At 41.6% G+C, this 22,834-nt stretch overlaps 1 protein-coding gene across 1 annotated transcript in view; it reads left to right on the forward strand.

The window, feature by feature from the left end:
- Nucleotides 1–22,834, forward strand: part of LOC140458125 (voltage-dependent L-type calcium channel subunit alpha-1C-like) — a 151,593-nt gene that overhangs the window by 53,072 nt on the left and 75,687 nt on the right. Inside the window, exons 6-8 of the mRNA XM_072552232.1 lie at nucleotides 14,541–14,637; nucleotides 21,061–21,163; nucleotides 21,901–22,002. Coding sequence (XP_072408333.1) covers nucleotides 14,541–14,637; nucleotides 21,061–21,163; nucleotides 21,901–22,002 — 302 coding nt within the window. The remainder of the gene's footprint in view (nucleotides 1–14,540; nucleotides 14,638–21,060; nucleotides 21,164–21,900; nucleotides 22,003–22,834) is intronic.

The following is a 22,834-nucleotide window of genomic DNA, read 5'->3' on the forward strand; positions in this document are numbered from 1 at the left end:
ATCAATAGACACCTTGAAAGGCTTCATGTAATCCGGTGTGGCTAATACTGGAGCAGTAGTTAACACAATTTTTAGGCTGTCAAATGCCTTTTGACAGTCCTCTGTTCACTGAAACTTCTTGCCCTTTTTTAACAATTCGATGAGTGGAGCAGCCACACTGATATAGTTTGGCACAAACTTTCGATGAAATCCACTTAACCCCAGGAACCGTAGTACTGAATTTTTTGTTGACAGTGTGGGAAATTCCCCATTACTTTCATTTGGCATTTCGTGAGACCATTTCTCCATGTCCAATAACATAGCCCACGACGGTGACTTGGGCTTTAGCAAATTCACTTTTAGCTAGGTTTACCACCATGCCTGCCTTCCGAAGTTGATTGAACAAGTCCGATAAATGCTGTAAATGTTCCTTCCATGAGTGACTAAAATCACCAGGTCATCAATGTACACCACACAATTAGGTAACCCTACAATGACTTTCATTCAGTCTCTGAAACATGGCTGGAGTGTTTTTCATGCCAAATGGCATGACTTTGAACTGATAGAGTCCATTTGGCGTTACGAAAGCAGAAATTGCCTTTGCTCTCTCCAACAGAGGTACTTGCCAGTAGCCTCTGAGCAAGTCCAACTTAGAAATGTAAGTTGCTTGTCCTACTTTTTCGACACAGTCCTCCAATTGTGGAATTGGAAATGCATCAGTCTTTGTAACGGCATTGACTTTGCGATAGTCTACACATAACCATTGGATGCCATCTGGCTTTGGCACCATGACTATAGGTGAGCTCCAGTCAATGTGACTCATTTCGACTTTGCCATCTTGGAGCATGCGCTTTATCTCCTTCTGACCTGTGCCAACTTTAGAAGGTGACGCCTATAAGGACTTTGCTTAATTGGAACAGCATCTCTTATATCTACATCATGCATAATTAGGTTAGTACTTCCCAGTTTATTTCTGCATATCTCCCCATGTGATAGCAATAACTATTTCAGGTCATTTTGATTTTCTTGTGGAAGGTAACTCAATAATTTATCCCAATTTTTGGCAACTTCTTCATTCTCCAATTTGATTTGAGGAATATCCAATTCAGAATCCTCTGAACTTGGTTCTTCCTTCAGTGCTGTGATCGTTAACACCTTCTCCTCTTGCTTTCCTTCCCTATCAAAATACCTTTTAAGCATAGTCACATGACATACTCTGTGAGATTTCTTCTTGTCTGGAGTCCTTATCAACTAGTTCTTCTCACTCAATTTCTTCTCAACTTGATAAGGTTCACTAAACCTTGCTTTTGAAGGCTCACCTGTCACTGGAAGTAACACCAATACCTTATCCCCAATTGCAAAACTGTGAATATGTGATTTCTTATCTGCTTCTTGTTCCATTGTAAGCTGTGATACTTTTAAACGCTGTCTAGTCAACTCTCCAGTTCTACTTAATCGTTCTCTAAAATTTGACACATAGTCCAAATAGGTGCTCTCTGAATTTTGACTTATCAATTTCTCCTTAATCAATTTTAATGGTCCTCTTATTTCATGCCTAAACATTAATTCAAGTGGACTGAATTTGGTTGATTCATTTGGTGCATCTCTGATCGCAAAAAGTACAAGTGGAACTCCCTTAGCCCAATCATCTGGATAATCCTGACCATAAGCCCTCAGCATGGTCTTCAGTGTTTGATACTGGCAGTGCTAGAGAGATCTTCACTGAGATCTACCTTTCCCTTTCCACGTGAGGATTTCTCTTTACCCCAATTTCTATCCTTCATGGACTGAAATTGATTCTGGAAGCCAAACCATGTTTTATGGACCAGCTCATAATCATCAGCCACTTCAGCTGCTAACCTTACAGTTTTAGCTCTCTTCTCTTTCACTTGAGTTTGCACTACTTCAGGCAGTGAATGTTTGAATTCCTCCAAAACAATTACCTCTCTAAGGGCATCATAGGTTTGCTCGATTTTTAAAGTTCTTAGCCATCTATCAAAATTACTCTGTCTGATCCATTCAAATTCAATGTAAGTTTGACCAGGGTCCCTCCTTAGATTCCTGATATGTTGTCTATAGGTTTTTGGTAAAACCTCATATGCACTTAAAATGGCTTTTTTCACTTCCTCATACTCCCCAAATACCTCCTCTGATAGAGATGCGAATACCTCACTCGCACTACCTACAAGTTTTGTTTGGATCAACAAAACCCAAATTGCCACTGGCCACTACATTTGTTTAGCCACCTTTTCAAATGAGATGAAAAAGGCTTCCACATCCTTCTCATCAAATTTAGGCAATGCTTGAACATACTTAAACAGTTTCTCATACTTTAAACAGCTTCTGACTACCAGAGCTTGCTCATCTTCACTCTCTTCCTCACTAAGCCTACCCTGAGCTTTATCTCCAGCCTTTGAAGTTGACTTTCCTTTTTAAGTGGAGAAAGTGAGGACTGCAGATGCTGGAGATCAGAGCTGAAAATGTGTTGCTGGAAAAGCGCAGCAGGTCAGGCAGCATCCAAGGAACAGGAGAATCAGGAATGAAGAAGGGCTTATGCCCAAAACGTCAATTCTCCTGTTCCTTGGATGCTGCCTGACCTGCTGTGCTTTTCCAGCAACACATTTTCAGCTCTTTCCTTTTTAAGTGTCAGTTTTTGAAGTTCAAAAGCTCTCTCGTTTTCTTTCTCTGCTCTCTTTTTCTCTCTGTTCTCCTTCTCTCTCTTTTTCCCTCTCTTCTGCTTTTAATCATAGCTCAAGCTGTTTCATTTCTGCTGCCCTTTCCTTATATCTCGCTTCCAACTCAAGCTGCTTTATTTGCAATTGAATTCTTGCCATCTCTATAGATTCTGATGGTTTCTTCAGCAAGTTTAAATGCTGACCTATGCTCTAACTATCTCTCCTTTCCTCATAGACCCAGGCAGTTCCAATTCTAGCTTCTCTGCTAATTCTTGCAACTTGGTCTTATTCACTTTTTGCAAAACTTCCAAAGTCACTGCATCCACGTCCAGAAAACTTGTGGTGACTGAAAGAGCCATTACTATCCAAAGCTTTGCCTTCGGAATCAAACCAACACCTGAAATAAAGACACTAGCACCTACCACTCGATGTTTAAAATCCCGCAAAGAGCCCCCAGTCTGTTATGGACTAGGCCTTAAGCAGGCAGCCCTAGACCTAACTTCGCAATTTATTTTGGTAAGTGTACAGTGAAAATTACCTGCAGTAAGATAGCTAGGTTAACTACTAGATTTTAAAATAGACAAAAAACTTTATTCAGAAAATTACACCATGAAACACAAAGAACAGAATAAAGAACCTTATAGAACTCAGCCTATCCAACTAGACTTAATTATGCTGTTCCAAATATACACAACAGTCCCAATAAGCAAACTCCCCTTTAAAAACCACTATAATGGAACACATGCTTACAGGTTGAAGTTGAAGGACAGAAAAGAGAGAGCGTTTCCACACAGCTCCCGGTTGAACGTTCCAGTTCAAGACTAAACTAAAACTGCTTAGCTCAGCTCAGCTCAGCGCACTAGAGAGCTGACCTCTCCACTCTCTTTACTCAGGTTACTTCTAAAGCATGACCACTTTGGCCTGAAGTCTCATCTGCTTACGCATACACAAAAGGCCTCTCAAAATCATTTTCATCTCTGTGCCAAACGAGTCTATCGGAGTCCGGCCCAGTGTATTGGCCTTCTGAAAAAAATCAAGGACAGAGTCTCCTTGAGCCAAGTAACAGCTTTTAGAAAAAAAGTACTAGCTTTGTGACAACTGTAAGAGAGAGGCAAGAGTGGACATTTAACTGCTGAATATGAGATTGGAGAATTTGTGTTAGGGAACAAAAAATTGGCAGAGGAACTGAATAGCTACCATGCATCAGTTCTCAGGCTAAAGGCCACCATTAGCATATCAGAACGTCAAGAAAATCAGGGGACAGAGATGAATGTCATGGCTATAAGTAAGGAAAACATGCTGTAGAAGCTAAAAGGTCTGAAGATGGATAAATCACCCAGACCAGATGGACTACACTCCCAAATTCTGAAGGCGATAGCTGCAGAGACTGTAGAGGCATGGTGGTGATCTTTCAAGCATCACTGGAGTCAGGAGGAGTGGAAAATGGATAATGTAATATCCCTGTTTAAGAAGTGCGGGAGGCGGAAGACAGAAAATTATGAACCAGTTAGCCTGACCTCGGTTGTTTATAAGATTTTAGACTAGGCAAAAGTGAGGACTGCAGATGCTGACACTCAGAGTTGAGAGTGTGGTGCTGGAAAAGCACAGCAGGTCAGGCAGCATCCAAGGAGCAGGAGAATTGACATTTCGGGCAAAAGCACTTCATCAGGCTGGGAGCCAAGGGGGTGGAGAGATAAATGGGAGGAGAGTGGGGCTGGGGGGAAGGTAGCTGAGAGTGTAATAGGTGGATGGAGGTGGAGGTGAAGGTGATGGGTCAGAGGGAAGTGTGGAGCAGATAGGTGGGAAGGAAGAATAATAGGTAGGAGTTCAAGGGGGCGGTGCCAAGTTGGATGGTTGGACCTGGGATAAGGTGGAAGGAGGGGAAATGAGGAAACTGGTGAAGTCCACATTGATGCCATGACGTTGAAGGATCCCGAGGCAAAAGATGAAACCGTTCTTCCTCCAGGCGCTGGGTGGTAAGGGAGTGGTGATGGAGGAGGCCCAGGACCTGCATGTCCTCGGCAGAATCGGAGGGGGAGTTGAAGTGTTTGGCCAGGGGCGGTGGGGTTGGTTGGTGTTGGTGCCCTGGAGATGTTCTCTGAAGCACTCTGCGTGTTGGCGTCCTGTCTCCCCGATGTACAGGAGACCACATTGGGAACAACGGATGCAGTAAATGATGAGTGGAAGTGCAGGTGAAACTTTGATAGATGTGGAAGGGTCCTCTGGGGCCTTGGATGGAGGTAAGGGGAAGGTATGGGTGCAGGTTTTGCAACTCCTGCAGTGGCAGGGGAAGGTGCCGGGAGGGGAGGGTGGGACGGTGGGGGGCATGGACCTGATGAGGGAGTTTCAGAGAGAACGGTCTTTACAGAAAGTGGATGGGGTGGTGAGGGAAATACATCTCTGGTAGTGGGGTCCATTTATAGGTGGCTGAATGCTGGAGGATGATGCAATGTATATGGAGATTGGTGGGGTGGAAGGCGAGGACCGGGGGCGCTCTGTCCTTGTTGTAGTTGGTGAAGGGGGTTTCGAGGGCGGAGGTGCGGGAAATGGATGAGATGCTTTGGAGGGTATCATCAACCACGTGGGAGGGGAAATTGCAGACTTTAAAGAAGGAGGCCATCTGGTGTGTTCTGTGGTGGAACTGGTCCTCCTGGGAGCAAATGCGACGGAGGTGGAGGAATTGGAAATAAGAGATAACATTTTTAGAGGAGGCAGTGTGGGATGAGGTGTAGTCCAGGTAGCTGTGGGAGTCAGTGAGTTTGTAGACGTTGTCAGTGTTGAGTCGGTCCCTGTTGATGGAGATGGACCTTAAACAGTTCATCAACTTCACCAATGCATTCCACCCGACCTTAAATTCTCCGGGACCATCTCAAACACCTCCCTCCCCTTCATGGACCACTCCATCTCCATCAAGAACACCTCATCTTCTGCCTTGGGACCCTCCAACCCCATGGCATCAATGTGGATTTCACCAGATTCCTCCTTTCTCCTCTCCCCACCTTATCCCAGATCCAACCTTCCAACTCAACAGCGCCCCCTTGAACTGTCCTACCTGTCCATCTTTCTTCCCACCTACCCACTCCACCTTCCCCTCTGATTTATCAACTTTACCCTCACTTCCATCTACCTATTGCACTCTTAGCTACCTTACACCCCAGCCTCACCCCCCACCCCCATTTATCTGTCCATCCCCTGGGCTCCCAGCCTCATTTCTGATGAAGGGTTTTTGCCCAAAATGTTGAGGAGGCTGCTAAATGCTGTTAGAGGCAAGGATAGAGGACTGGCTGACTGACAGAAGGCAGAGAGTGGCGGTCTTTTTCAAGATTGCACACGGTGATAAATGGAATTGCACAGAAGTTAGCTTTTGGACCTCAATTATCCACATTATCCGTTAACAGTTTGGATGAAGGAACTGAGGGCATTGTTGCTAAGTTTGCAGATGAAATAAAGATAGTTGGAGAAACAGGTAACATTGAGGAAGTGGAGAGGCTGCAGAAGGAGTTAGGCAGGCTAGGGTAATGGACAAAGGGCAGGTGGAATAAACTGCTGAAAAGATTATACACTATGGGAGGAAGAATAGAGTATTTTCTATATGGGGAAAGACTTCAAAAACTTGAAACACAAAGGAGCTTCGGAGCCTTAGTTCAGGATTCTCTTAAGGTTAACATGCAGGTTGAAACAGAAGTTAGGAAGGCAAATACAATGTTCACATTCATTTCAAGAGACCTAGAATATAAGAGCAGAGATGTACTGCTGAGAATGTATAAGTCTCTGGTCAGATCACATTTGGGATATTGTGAGTGGTTTTGGCCCCTGTATCTAAGGAAAAGTGTGCTGGCCTTGGAGGGAGTCCAGAGAAGTTTTACAAAAATGTTCCCAGTGATGAAGAGCTTGACATATGAAGAATGGTTGAGGACTCTGGTGTACTTAATAGAGTTAATTTAAGGCTGAGAAAAAGAGATTTTTAATCTATATGAGTATCGAGATTTATGGGGAAAAGGCAAGGAAGTGGAACTGGGGGTTATCAGGTCAACCATCATGTCATTGAATGGCAGAACAAATTCAGTGAGTTGAGTGGCTTACTTCTACTCTTTCACTTTTTGGTTTAATAGTCTTACATTAGAGTTCTAGCAGCAGATGGCTGGGGAAGAAAGGGGATCATGTGGCAAAACTGAAAGTAGGCAATCTTTGTGTTGGAGAAACATGGGATCTTAAAACAACAAGCCAACATAAGATGTGCATACTTGTAATTAGAGTAAGATTTTGAATCCTTTAAATGATTGCAATTCCAACCGGCACCCTAGGAACCAACACAAGAAAAAGAAATGGCAGTTAGGGTGGGAGTTAGGGGTTAGTTAGAGAACTTAGGGAGGTCTGCTCACATTGACTTGTGTGGTCCCTGCACTTATCAGCATTCTTTGAAGAACTATATTGTAGATGCCCCATGCATATATCAGGAATATACAAAATTGACAGACTGTAATGTAATTTGGTTTTAGCACTGATTAAAACCAACAACACAAAATGAAATTGGTGTGCAACCACACAGGCAATCATGATGGCAAATACCCACTATCTTGGCAGCGGTCACAATTGTGTTGGGCACATTGGATATCTGCTCCTAGCCAATTAACATGCCTGTCCACAGGACCTCCTGGCCACAGTAAAACAAAATCAGCCTTCCATCTAATGCACTGATACTTCCAGTACTTCATTGGAGATCCTGGGCATTTACTGTTTGACCCACTATCTTTTATCAGTTTTCATCTTGTCTACAAATCCTCTCTCAAATCCACTTCCAGCACCTACTGCTTCACGAAATGATGAAGGGCTTCAATTGTTGCTGGCCTAGCATGAGCCTGGTAGCCGTATTGACAGTGGACTGTAATCTGGCACGAGAGAGGTTTGCAAGATAAATTTTTTGCAGGATAAGATTAAAGATATGCTTGACCATGCGTGTGGCACTACCATGCTGAAAAATGGCAATCCAATCGAGGAACACAAAACTGGATAACTATTGCATTCTGTGGGCCATCAGTATCAGCAGCAAAATGTATTCATCCACAACTGTAATCTCATAGCCAAATCCACCATTACCATGAAGATAGGGATATCAAACCTGGTTCAATGAAGAGTACGGGTGGGCATGCCAGAACCAGCAGCAGGCATACCTAAGAATGAGGTGTCAACCAAGTGAAGTTAAACATAGGTCTAACAGCATTCCAAATAGCAGAAGCAGCATGTAATAAGCAGGTTTAAGTAATCCCACAACGTACAGATGAGATCTAAAATAAAACAAAGAACTGCAGATGTTGGAGATGTGAAATAAAAGCAGAAATTACTGGAGAAATTCAGCAGGTCTGGTATCATCTTTGGGAAGAAAGCAGAGTTTATGTTTCAAGCCTGGTAACTTTTCATTAGAACTGATGTTCATCAGAACTCCTCAGTTCTGATGAAGAGTCACTGGATTCAAAACGCTAACTCTGCTTTCTCCCCACAGATGCAGTCAGACCTGCTGAGGTCAGATCTAAACTCTGCAGACTTGCTAAATCCAGCCACTAATGGTTCTAGACAATTACACAAGAAACTAACAGGAATTGGAGACTTCTCAAATATCCCCAACCTCAATGATGGGGGAGTCCAGCACACCAGTGCAAAAGGCAAAGCTGAAATATTTACCTCCATATTGAGTCAGAGTGCTAAGTAGATCATTCATCTCAACCTCCTGAGGTTCCAATATCACAGATGCAAATCTTCAACCAATTTAAGTCAATCCACATAACATCAAGATAAGGCTGAAGGCACTAGATATGAAAATACTCTGGGTCTTGGCAACATGCCAGCAATAGGATTGAAGGTATGCTGCAGAACCCACACTAGTAGCCAAGCTGTTCCAGTACAGTTACAGCATTAGCATCTACCCAATAATGTGGAAAATTGCCCAGATGAGTCCTGTGCACAAAAAGCAGGGCAAATCCAACCCGGCCAATTACTTTCCTAACAGCCTATTCTTGATCATAAGCAAACTGATGGAAGTTGTCATTGGCAGTGTTAACGAACAGAAGTTGGGTAGGAATAACCTGCTTACTAATGGTCAGTTTATGATCCACCGAGGCAACACAGCTCCTGACCTCATTACAGCCTTGGTCCAGACATCATTAAGAGCATAACTCCAGAGGTGAGATGACAGTGGCTAATAAATGGCAAGTGACATTTTTGACATATATGTAAGAGGTAACGACCATCTCTTCAAGACAGAATCAAACTATTGTCCCTTGAAGTTCAATGGCAATGCCTTTGGAATGTCATGCACAATCAACAACCTGGGCATCACCATTGACCAAAAACTGAATTGAATCTGTCTTGTAAATGCTGTGGCTATTAGAACAAGTCAGAAGCTAGGAATTCTGCTGTGAGTAACTCACCTCCTGACTCCACAATGCCTATCTACCATCTACAAATCATAGGGCAGGAATGTGATCAAATACTCTCCACTTGCCTGGAAGAATGTATCCCCAACACTCAACAAGGTTGACACCATCCTGGAGAAGGCAGTACACCTTCAACTTTATTCCTTACACCATTTGGCAGCAGCGTGTACCATTTACAAGATGCACTGCAATATCTCAGCAAGACTCCTCTGATAGCACCTTGCAAACCCACAATCCCTTGCACATAGAAGGGCAAGAACAACAAATGCAAAGGAGTACCACCCTGCAGGTTTCCCTCTAAACCAACATCACCCTGACTTGGAAGAATACTGATATTCTTCACAGTCTCAGAGTCAAAATCATGGAACTATCTCCCTAACCTCCTTAACTGTGGGCCTAACCAGAGTCGTCCACATTCCATGAGCAAATAAAAAAAGGGTTGTCAATCTAGAAGGAAAATGATGAAAAGTGTTATACAGTCACAGCTATACAGCACAGAAACAGGTCCTTCAGTCCAACTTGTCTGCACAGACCCATTTAGCAATCTGACCTAGTCCCATTTGCCAGCATTGGGTTCATATCCCTTTAAATCTTTCCTATTCATATACTCAACCAGATGCCTTTTAAATGTTGTAATTGTACTAGCCTCCACCACTTCTTCTGGCAAATTGGACTATACATGCACCACCCTCTGCGTGAAAAAGTTACCCTCTCATCTTACACCTATGCCATCTAGTTTTGGACTCCCCCACTCGAAGAAAAAGACCTTGGCTATTCGCCCTACCTAATCCCCTCATGATTTTATAAATCTCTGTAAGGTCACACCTCAGCTTCCAACGCTCCAGGAAAAAAAAACAGCCTATTCAGCCTCTCCCTATAACTCAAACCCACCAATTCTAGCAACATCCTTGTGTTATTTTCTGCATCCACTTAAGTTTAAGAACATCTTTCCTATTGAAGGGCAACCAGAATTGTATGCAGTATTCTAAAAGTGCTTCACCAGTGTCCTATACAGCCACAACATGAACATCCCAACTACTATATTCCATGTTCTGATCAATGAAGGCACGGGTGCCAACATAGAACTTCACAGTGCAGCACAGGCCCTTCAGCCCTCGATGTTGTGCTGACCTGTGAAACCAATCTGAAGCCTACCTATCTTAGGCTACTTCTTATGTTTATCCAATGACCATTAAGATGCCCTTAAATTTGGAGAGTCTACTACTGTTGCAGGCAGGGTGTTCCCTACAACTCTCCAAATAAAGAAACTACCTCTGACATCTGTTCTATATCTATCACCCCTCAGTTAAACCTATGCCCTCCATGCAAGCCATCAGCATCCGAGAAAAAAAGGCTCTCATTGTCCACCCTATCGAATTCTCTGATTATATTATCTATCTCAATTAAGTCTTCTCTCAACCTTGTTCTCTCCAATGAAAACAGACTCAATTCCTTCAGCTTTTCCTCATAAGACTTTCCCTCCATACCAGGCAACATCCTAGTAAATCATCACTGAATCCTTTTCAAAGCTTCCATATTCTTCCTATAATGTGGTGACTAAAACTGTACGCAATACTCCAAGTGCGGCCGCACAAGAGTTTTGTACAACTGCAACATGACCTTGTACCTCCAAAACTCAATTCTACCAATAAAAGCTAACACACTGTATGTCTTAACAACCCTATCAACCTGGGTGCCAACTTTCAGGGATCTATGAATATGGACACCAAGATATCTCTGCTCATCTGCACTGCCAAGAATCTTGCCATTATCCCAGTACTCTATTCATGTTGCTTATTCCAAAGTGAATCAGCTCACAGATTTCCACATTAAACTCTATTTGCCACCTCTCAGCCCAGCTCTGCAGTTATCTATGTCCCTTTGTAACCTGCAACATCCTTTGGCATTGTCCACAACTCCACCGACCTTAGTGTCATCCACAAATTTACTAACCCATCCTTCTATACCCTCTTCCAGGTCACTTATAAAAATGATAAATAGCAGTGGACCCAAAACAGATCCTTGCAGTACACCACTAGTAACTGAACTCCAGGATAAGCATTTCCCATTAACCACCACCCTCTGTCTTCTTTCAGCTAGCCAATTTCTGATCCAAACTGCTAAATCACCCTCAATCCTATGCCTCTGTATTTTGTGCAATAAACACTTCCTTCACCACCAATTTACATGTGACTCCACTTTCAGAGGACAATGCACCTGCATCCCTAAGTCTCTATTCGGCAACACTCTCCAGGGCCCTACTTTACCTTATCAAAATGCAACACCTCATATTTATCTAAATTAAACTCCACGGTTTTACGGACTCCATGCAACCCCTTCAGTATGGGTACGGTCAAGGATTCCAATCTGGTGAAGAGAACAGTTGAAATACTTCAATGTCAAGCCAAATGCTGGTTTAGATCCTCTTTCTACTTCCAAAGGTAGATTACTGGGGGACACCTCCACCAATGAGGACATCACCAATAAAACCTTGTGCTTCAGCATTTATGTCAATTTCTGTGGTTTTTACAGCCCCTCTGTGATCAGGTGTGTAGTGACCTGTTGATTGGAGACTCTGTGGTGCAGAGAGGAACCCGTAGTGGCAAACGATACCCCAATCAAAACATTTCTATCTCTTAGCACCATTTCACTGTTCTCTCCTTGCTGGGGTCTGGGTGACTGTTCTGCTATTTCCAACCCCCACCCCCCCCCCTTACCTGATTCAATGGTGTCATCCATGATATTGCTCCTAGCTAAGTGCAGTCCTAGCAATGGCCACAACTCCTAAGTGACTACTGCTGAAAAGCTGCTGGCCCTTTGCAGACTTTTTGTGTTCTCCTCAAGCAGCCACCTATCAAATGTGGCTATAATGTTTTTAGTCTCTTCATCCACACCACTAAGAGTGATTGAAGGTAACTGAGGCCCAAGCATTGATCCATGTGGCACGTCATTCATTGCAGTGTGCTAAAATGTTCTCAATCAAGTGGTGCTTTCAAATATCATGTAAAATGCTGAAAACATGTTAAGGACTGGGAAAACAAAATTGTGGTTGTAAGAGCTGCAAATCTTTTGAGATATTTTAGGTGTTAGAGCTGATTTCTGCGAATTCCAGGAGCAGTTGCATTGTTTTGGAGAGAGCAAAACAATGGCATTTTAAAAAGGAGGAGGAGAGATAAAGGTAGAGACCACATGGTCAGAGAAAAGAACCTGTACTGCTATCTGACACGGCAGTAAGTCTGCACAGCTACTGCCTTTACTGTTTGAGTTCAAGTATCATTGGACATCAGCGTGCATCTAAGAAAAATTAACAAACAGTGAAATTCACAGCTGACCTTGGAGGAACCTGTGTCGGAGAGGTCACAGCATGGAAGCAGCAAAGTGTATAGTTTTTAAGTGTAGCCTTGCTGTAAACCTACAGTAGGGAGTAGAGTGGGTTCTTTTTTGATTATATGTTTTATTGAGACTGTCCCTTGAATAATTTGAAAAGTATAAAACATAGGTACTAAGTTAGCGTGGAGCAGTAAGACAGTGCTATTTTCTGGGTCTGTACATTGTTAAGGTGCAAAGATGGCCTTTAGTAGAGAGATGTGTTCTTCCATTTGGATGTGAGAGATTAGAAAGAGTTCCATATTACTCATGATTATGCCTGCAGGAAGTGTCTGTGGTTGCACATTCTGCCACATCGCATGGATTGGTTGGAGCGGCAGTTGGAGGCAATGAGGAATTTACAAGAGCTAGGGAGTGTGATGGATGGCATTTATAGGAAGGGAGAAAAACCATAGAAAATGTCAGTTAGATGGGTTACCTGCAGGAAGCTAGGGAGGTAGGTAGTGCAGGGGTCTCCTGTGGCTAATCCCATCTCAAATAACTGTGCTGTTTTGGAAAGTTTAGCGGGTGATGGACTCTCAGGGCAGCGTAGCATGAGCAGCCAAGTTTCCCATACTGAGACTGACTCTAATACAACAAGGAGTACGTCAGGTTCCAAGCGATATGATATGGGATTCTCTAATCAGAGGCACAGACAGACATTTCTACGGCTGACAGCGAGAAATCAGAATGGTCTGTTGCCTCCCTGGTGCCAGGATCAAGGATATCTCTGAGAGAGTGCAGAATGTTCTCAAAGGGGAGAGGGGTCAACAGGAGGTCATTGTACATATTGGAACTAATGACATAGGAAGGGAAAAGGATGAGATTCTGAAGGAAGAACAGCAAGTTACGCAGGAATTTAAAAAGGAGGGATCACATTTTTGGATCATTGGAATCTCTTCTGGGGTAGAAGTGACCTGTTTAAAAAGGATGAATTACACATGAATTAGAAGGGTACTAATATACTGGCAGGAAGATTTGCTACAACTACTTGGGAGTATTTAAACTAGTAAGGGGGAGGGGGTGACACCCAGGGAGATAGTGAGGAAAAAGATCAGTCTGAGACTGGTACAGTTGGGAAAAGGAGCAAGTCAAACAGTCCGGGCAGTCAGGAACAAAAGCAGCGAACGAGGTAGGACTGATCAATTAAACTGCATTTATTTCAATACAAGAAACCTAATGGGTAAGGCAGATGAACTCAGGGCATGATTAGGAACATGGGACTGGAACATCATTGCAATTACAGAGATGTGGCTCGGGGTGGACAGAACTGGCAGCTTAATGTTCCAGAATACAAATGCTATAGGAAGGATAGAAAGGGGGTCAAGAGGGATGGGGGTGGCATTTTTGATAAGGATAAGATTACAGCTGTACTTGGGGGAGATATTGCTGGGACTTAAGAGGCAATTTTTTCACACAGAGGCTGGTGCATGTATGGAATGACCTGCCAGAGGAAGTGGTGAAGATTCTTACAATTACCACATTTAAAAGGCAACTGGATGGGTACATGATTTGGAAGGGTTGAGAGGGATATGGGCAAAATGCTGTAAAAAAGACTATGGGCGGCACGGTAGCACAGTGGTTAGTACTGCTGCCTCACAGCGCCAGAGACCCGGGTTCAATTCCCACCTCAGGTGACTGACTGTGTGGAGTTTGCACGTTCTCCCCATGTCTGCTCCGGTTTCCTCACACAGTCACAAAGATGTGCAGGTCAGGTGAATTGGCCATGCTAAATTGCCCGTAGTGTTAGGTAAGGGGTAAATGTAGTGGTATGGGTGGATTGCACTTCGGCGGGTCGGTGTGGACTTGTTGGGCCGAAGGGCCTGTTTCCACACTGTAAGTAATCTAATCTAATTTAAGATATCTGGTCGGCATGGATGAGTTGGACCGGAGGGTCTATTTCTGTGCTGTACATCTCTATGACTCTATATAACCTTCTGGCTAATCCACCATCTTGTCAACAGATGACATGTAGAGAATCGATTGAAAAGAAAAAGAAGAAATTAGTAGAAAGGACAACCCATACTCAGACAAAAAGAGCAAAACATTTTTAGTCAATAATTACATTGTTCTGTTTATATTGTTTCAGGGGTCGCATCAAGCACTTAGATGTGGTTACTCTCCTGAGAAGGATACAACCGCCTTTGGGATTTGGCAAGTTGTGTCCACATAGAGTGGCCTGCAAAGTAAGTAATCTTATTATGCTTTGGAAAGACAATTCTCAATATTTCTTTGGCACTCATGCATCATTAGCTGATAAAGTTCCAGCCATAGAGACAGTTTATTTTTATTTAGACTCGTCATCATTTTGTGCACCTCCACTCAATCTTCTCTCAAGTTTCTCCTCTCTAACAAAAACAACCGAAGCTTCTACAATTTATCCACCTGGTTGAAGTCTTTTCATCTTTTTTTTTCCTGCAGTCTCTCTGAAGTCTTCACATTCTTTCTGAAGTGCAGTAGCCAGAATTGTACAAAATATTCCAGTTGAGCCTAAATATAAATTCTTTAAATGTTGATCATAATTTCCTTGATTTTGTAATCTGTAATATGGCAAAATTTCTGCAGCCACAGGGGAGCAGCATTAAGACAATCCCTGATACATTTCCACTGCCAGAAACTTTTTCCAGAGTAGGAACGAGGATTATTACTTTGCAGCCAAATCACTTATATGAGGCCTATATTAGGAATGAAATAAAAGTTTTCCAGTGTCAGGGTCACCTTTGTGAGGTCATTCAATCAATGATCTCAGCCCTTCAATCAGAGAAATCTGTTTGCTTAGCCTTTGTTCAAAGAAAATGCTTTCATTACTGCTAGAGCACCTCCATTTTGAGACACCCTGTTTTTGCCCAACCTACTGAGCAACAACCAGCTCTGTCAGTGGGTATGCCAAGGTTAGAGTTGCCAGCCATGTAATTGGACTTGTAGCATCAAGAGCCCACTTTCCATCCTTGATTGAATGGTGAACTTAGAGATAATCACTTAAGAGACCTTCTACAGGAAAATGGCTCTACCAGCCTGGCTCCGAGCAATTGATCTTGGTGTGTGAGTACCAAAGTCAGTATGAAAATCTGGTCCTATTTAGAAGCACAGATTCTAATTTTAACTAATTTCACAAGCTGCTTTGCCACTGTCAATAATTTGTGTTCATGTACCCTGATATCTTTCATCTACACCTTAAATATGACTTTCACTTTACGTTGCTTCTACTCATTGTTCCTTCTAAAATGTGTCATTTTACATACCTATGAATTAAATTTTGTTTGCTACTTATTCACCCATCCCATAGGTCAGAATGTGCCTTCTCAAAGTTCACAGTACTTCTAAGTCTTGCATTATTTGCAAATTATGCCATTAGTACCTGAGTTTTGGTCATCACCATGCATCAAGAAAAACCTTGGTCTTGTACCAGTGTCTGGGGTACTCCCCTACATATCTTCCCTAAATCCAAAAAGCAGCCACTGACCAATGCTCCCTGTTTACTGGTAATGAAGAAATTGTGGTCTAGCCAGTGACACGTACATCTTGCAAACAAACTTTTAAGAATCAGAAAAGTTTATACACATGCTGTCACAGTATATTCAGTTCGATGTACTTCAAATTTACTGGAAAGCCTAATCTGTGGCAGTTTATCAAATAACGTTTGGAATTCTAAACAGATTACCTCACATATTTCAGTAACCTTCTTCCATTACCTCAAGAGAAATCCTTTGAAGTTATTATTCAAAGCTTGGAATTTAAAACAGGGAAACTTTGTTACAATTGAGCAGGGTGTTGTTGAGGCCTCATCTGGAGTACTTTGTATAGTTAAGATATCCTGGCATTGGTGGCTGTTCAAAACAGATTTACCAGGCTGGGATGAAGGGTTGACTTATGAAGAAAGGATAAACCATTTATGACTTGCATGTAGAAGAATGAGGGGTGATTTATTGAAACATTCAAGATTCTGAAGGGGCTTGGCAGGGTAGTTGTTAAGAAGGTATTCCCACTTTTGAGAAAGTCCTGAATTAGGGAACACAGTTACAGAATAAGGGAATCCTCATTTAAAACTGCAATGTAAAGTCTTCTCCCAGAGGGCAGAGAATGTCTATCTCAGACAGTTGTGGAAGCTTGATCCACAGAGATTATTTAAAGACAAGGTAGATTTTTTGAACTATCAGGGAGATAACAGCTAGACTGAGCTAGCAGAAAAGAAGAGTTAGGTCTGGAGCAGATCAGCTAAGACCTTGTTGAATGGTAGGGCAGGCTTGAGGGGCCAAATGACTTGAGACACCAAATGGCTTGGACAATATTTAGGCAAGCCAACCCATCTTCCATATGTCCAGGTCTACATATAAATTAGAAAAATTTGTATTGGGAGAATAGCTTGATGAGTAGTTCACATAATGCTTTTGAGATGGTTTCCTAAAGGAGCACGTTCTAAAAGAGACCTGAGACCAGGTATGTTAGGCTTGGTATTGTGTAATGGGACAAAATCAATTTATGACCTCAGAGTAAAGATAGCAATGATCATAGTACAATTGAATTTTACATTAAGTTTGAAGGGAGAAGAATATGTCCATGACCAGTATTTTAAACTTTAGTAAAGGCAACTGTGTGGGCATGGGAGCAGATCTAGCTGAAATGAACTGATAATGGATTAGTAGAGCAGCAGTGAAACTTTTTAAGGGTACCTCATAATGCCTGCAATAAGTAAAACCTTTCTGTAAATAAAAATGATAAGGACCTGCCAATGTTTGTTTAAAAGGTTAATCAAGACAAGTAAATCATGAGAAGCTGCTGACCTAGAAGTGTATAAACAGATAGCAAGAGTTTCTGTAAGTTATTAAAAAGGAAAAGAATAAATAAAATGTGTATTGGTTCTTTAGAAGAGGGGAATGGTAGGAAGAAATGGAAAATATAATTAACTATTTTGTTTCTACATTCACTGTAGCGAATACAAAAAGATTGAATTTTAATACCTATAATCAGAAGGAACATGGTGAAATTTTAATCACTGGAGAAACAATACTGAGCAAACTGATGGAGTTACAGGTTAATATGTCTCCAGGTCCTGATAGACATCACTCTCAGGTCTTAAACGAGGCAGCTAATAAGGCACTAGAAGTTTTGGTGTTAACTTTCCAAAATGTTGTTGAAAAAACTCAATCAAACTGTCAGAGGAGATGGTGGAGGCAAGTATAATTACAACATTTAATTGGCATCTGGATGAGTACATGAATTGGAAGGGTTTAGAGGGATATTGGCCAAATGCTGGCAAATGGGACTAGTTGTGGATATCTGGTTGGTGCGGATGAGTTGGACTGAAGGGTCTGTTTCCATGCTCTCTGAAGCTATGACTGTACAACATTGTGCTGTCACCCCTGCTGGGTCTGTCCTGCCAGTGGGACAAGACATATTCAGGGATGGTGATGGTGATGTCTGGGACATTGTCTGTAAGGTCTGATTCCATGCGTATGAATATGTCAGACTGTTGCTTGACTACTCTGTGAGTCAGCTCACCCAATTTGACACTAGCCCCTAGATGTTAGTAAGGAGGACTTTGCAGACTTGACAGGGGTGTTTCTGTTTACTGTCTTTTCCACTGATTTTTATTAGATTATTGTTGTTGTCACATGTGCCTATGTATAGTGAAAAGTTTTGTTTTGCAAACAGTACAGGCAGATCATAACATACAAGGTCATACAGATCATTGGGTGTTTAGACAGAGTGAGGCATATAAAAATACAGCTGCAGAGGAGGAGTACAAATGCAAGATCAGCATTAGATTTGATTTTTATAGACTTGGAATTGAGGTTTACAAGTGCATACTGATTGTACAAAATGTGAGAATAATTCTGCTGTGGAAAGCTCGCAAAGCTCCCATTGTCAGGTATCAATGCCAGATGGTTTGTCCTATTTCATTTATTTGTTGAGACTGCACAGCAGTTGATACAACTGAGTGGGTTGCTAGGCCATTTCAGAGGGCAGGTGATGGTCAGCAAAATTGCTGTGGGTCTGGAATCATATGTAGGCCAGACCAGGTAAGGATAATGGATTTCCTTCTCTGGAGGACATTCGTGGACCAAATGGCTTTTTCCAATAATCAATAAAGGTTTTGTAGTCATCACTAGATTCTTAATTCCAGATTAATTCTGATAAGACTATTTACTTTAGCTATGTGATAATGGAGTTGGTGACTGATCATGACAAATGATCTGTAGTAGTGCAAAGCTTTCAGAACCATCTGCCCAAAGTTGTCTGTTCCTCTGAAACATGCTATACTTAGTAAGAGTCATGCCTCAAATTATTTTTATACTGTAACACACAAAAAAACTGAATTCTCAGTGTTTAGAGATTATTTTGGCAATTCAAATTCTCAGATTCTTACATGGGATTTGAACTTTAAGTCCTATAATTATTAGTCCAGATATCTGGATTACTCTATCTATAACATTTGGACCACACATTTATTGCATTTGATTCTGTAAAACATATAGGTGGAGCACCTGGATGAAAATTGGTGATAAGAAGCAAATACAAATTAGGAAAACCTTCTGATTTTCTGTACGTAGAGCTGAATCCTATGGGGCCCTCAATGACAAAATATCTGGGGGAATCATGTGCAAAGTTGGGCAAGGACTTTCTCACAGGAACCACACATTACATTCTCAAATAGAGTTCCAGACCTTGAGACAAAATTCTCATTAGGAAGCAGTGATCTGCTAATTCACAGAAATTGCTGCTTATTATCTGCGTAATTAACTGCAAATCTCACATCATGAATATGAGTTTTCTATCCTATCACCCGCAACAAGGAGACTATACATCAACAATTTCGGACATGAAAGTGACTTTAGCTTACCTCTTGCTCCTCCAATCTGGCATTCTTGACACCCGACAACAACATCTCAGGGCACGTTCCAAGCACCAGCTGCTCTCTTGCCATGTCCATGGATGCTGGCATTCTAAATCTGCCACTTCCCAAGACCCTCATGACACTTTTCTGATCCATTTATGGGACCTTCTAAAATTTAATGCTGCACTTCGGTGTACATAGACGACTACTATTGAAATGCTGCTGCACAGACACTGTATCGAGGAACATAGCTTCAGCTCATAGCTTCAGATCAGGCTGCATCTCAGGGCTGTTCACTTGCTCTTTTAGCACTCACTCACCTTCAGCTTATCAGGATGCTCACAGCATCCCTGTCTTGCTCTGTATTTTGCACCTTGCCCACCAACCAAAGCTGCCAGGCTCACGCCACTTTTGCCTTGTTTTGCTGTTTACCGCAGACACAGAGCCAGGATGTTTGTCATGGTTGTTAGTGGTCCTCAGTGAGGGGATTCAGCCTTCAGTCAAGGTGTCCCAGTACAGTAAGTCAAGGACACCCTCTATTACGACTCCACTGCTGGGATATGGTCAGTTAGCTATCCAAATGGTCAAAGTCTGAATTCTCTCCTCATATATGATGATAAGCTGAATTTTAGTTAGCTCACTACTCACCCTGCCCTATTCTGGCCTATTCTCTCCTGGAATGTGAGAAAGGGAGTATTGAATGAGATGAAAGCAGATTGCACAACTGTTAGTGAGGGTACTAGTGGGGGAAAATGGTTATATGCCCTGCATTAGTGACTCAGAAGGTTGGGCTAACTGAGAGCAAGTAAGAAAAATATCACATTCAATAGCGTGAGGAGTAGAGCATGATCCTTCGTATGAGGTGGGTGCAGTGGTAATGGTGAAATGAGTAGAGATATAAATGAGGTAGCAGACATAAGATGATAAACCTTACCCTAGCTGAGCAGAGAAGGTCATTGATCACCTTCTTTTGCTGCTGGTCATTCCTTCAGTAACCCAGGTGGGAATCATGGACCAAACTGCCAGGATCTAATTGTGTGGCATTCTCTGCTGGTTCTGGTGGATAGGATGTTGCTGCTCGTGCCATCCAGTCCACCAGGACTTCCACAAGTGATAATCTGTCCACAAAGCAAGCCTCCAATTTTCTTTTTATTTGCCTTATTGGGGGAAGATATCTTAAACTGTGCAGGAAAGCTTTGGACTGATGGTGCTTGTCCAGGTGCACAATGACCTTTTTAGGTGCTACAGGTGCCAGGTCTATTTGGAGGTATCCCTACAGTGGCAAGTTCTTCTGCTTATTGCAGTTAGTTGAATCCTGAAGACAATGGATGAGCAGTAAGGGTAGGGGTATGGTAAGTAATTAATAAGTGCAATTTGAAATAATCAAACAAGAAAACTCACTAGGCTTCATGGAGAGAAGCTCTCCACATGACTCAACAACATTAAAACATCTGATAAAAGTAAAATTATGCCTATAGTTCTTATTGGTCTATCCAAGATATACTGTCTGTTCAAAAATAATAATAGGAAAAGTATGGATAAAAATGAATTTGGAAACCATTTCTTATGATCAAACCTGTTCAGGTTTTAGTCTGGTTTTATTATCCATATTTTGAAAAAAAGCTTGTTGATTTTCTCCATTTTTAAAACTGGATTTTGCTTTTCCTTTGACTGTATATTTAGTTTCATTCACATAACTTTGATATCTCACAATAAGAGTTGGAATAATCTTTACGCTGTTTCACTAAGTCACATTGTTTGTTGTTCCATGCAGCGCTTGGTATCCATGAATATGCCTTTAAACAGTGATGGCACAGTCATGTTCAATGCAACTCTCTTTGCATTGGTTCGCACTGCATTAAGGATCAAAACTGAAGGTATAAATTTTTAACAATTTCTTTGGTTTCAGATCTGTAAGCAATGGTGGCCTATGATTTTGGTATGTTGCTGAGATGCCTTCTTTGAGATATTTATTATTAATTATTTTTATAGGGAACTAGGTTAAATAAATGTTTAGAGAAGGGAACTCACTAGAGGGGATTTTTAACTGCCTACTTGTCTGAAAGATGGATGATTCGAGGTACAATATCTAGAAGAGAACTTGAGTATATGTCTACTTAATTAAAATTTAAGCCAAGTTTTAAGTGGGCACCCAACCCTCCAGTCCAAAACAGATAGGAGACTATATAAATGTATAGATTAGGGTCAAACACCAGATAAATGTGGAAGCTATTTCAAAAAGGCTAATTTTTGTATTTTGAAAGACAATTCAAAATAAACTTTCCAACCTTATGTGGTCTCATTCTCAATTAAATGTAATGTCCCCATACAACCACTTGGCACCTAGGGGCACTAGCATCTGCCTTCTCTATGCAGAACCTACATGATTTTAAGCTGTAAACCAGCAAGTCACCCATTTGACATAAGTACATTTCAAAGGAGGTCCAAATCTGAAAGTAGTGCAGTCACAGTGGCAACACAAATCCATTTTTAGCAGAACCAGAAAATTTCCTCACCATCACGACAGGTAAGAGAATATTATTTAGTATATTGGGTTGGATTGAGGCTTTAATTTCCGGACCTGTGTTTGAAATGCAATGTCCTGTCTGAACAGGTAATTTGGAACAAGCAAACGAAGAACTTCGAGCAATTATTAAAAAAATCTGGAAACGTACAAGCATGAAATTGTTGGATCAGGTCGTGCCACCAGCAGGAGGTGAGTATCCTTCAAATATGTAACAGCTTGAAAAACAGAAGTAGTTATCTTGTAATAACATATAATTAACTAACCAAGTGACACAACATGACAATGGATTGGTAACACTTAAGATTGTTTGTTGGGAAATGATTTCCAGGAGTAATTCAGAAATTGTCTCTGTCTCTTGATGGTAATAATTCTTGATCTATTCACATGAATATCAGAAAATAGTATAACACAGAAGAAGACCTTATAGACCATCTAATCTGCATCAGGTCTTTCAAAGTGCAATAAAGTAACCCCCATTCATTTGTTCATTCCCCATAACACTGCAACTTTAATTTTTTTTCAGGTATTTATCTAATTACCTTTTGAAAGCAACTATTCAATCTGTTTCCATCACCTTATCAGAAAGTGCATTCTAAATCCTAACCACTATTGCATAAAAACACATATGCTCATGTCTCTGATTCTTCACCTGATCACCTTATATTTGGACCTCCTAGTTATTGACTGTTCTGACATTAGAAACAATTTCTCTTTCCTCAGTCTATGTAAACCATTCATGACTTTAATTGCATCTGTCAATTTACCTCTTAGCCTTCTCTCCTCGAAAGAGAAACAAGACTAACTTTCTATTTTATCGACATAATTATAATTCCTCATCCCTCAAAGTATTCCTTATCTCTTCAGTATGTCTTCCAAAGTTTTCATATCCATCAAAACTAATGGAGCCTCGAATTTGATTCAATACTCCAGCTAAGCCCTTTAAAGTTTGAGCATAATCCTTGTTTTTGAATTCTATGCCTCTATTTACAAAGCCAAGATCCCATACATATTATTAGCTGCA

Source organism: Chiloscyllium punctatum, chromosome 32 (assembly GCF_047496795.1).
Source record: "Chiloscyllium punctatum isolate Juve2018m chromosome 32, sChiPun1.3, whole genome shotgun sequence".
NCBI lineage: Eukaryota > Metazoa > Chordata > Chondrichthyes > Orectolobiformes > Hemiscylliidae > Chiloscyllium > Chiloscyllium punctatum.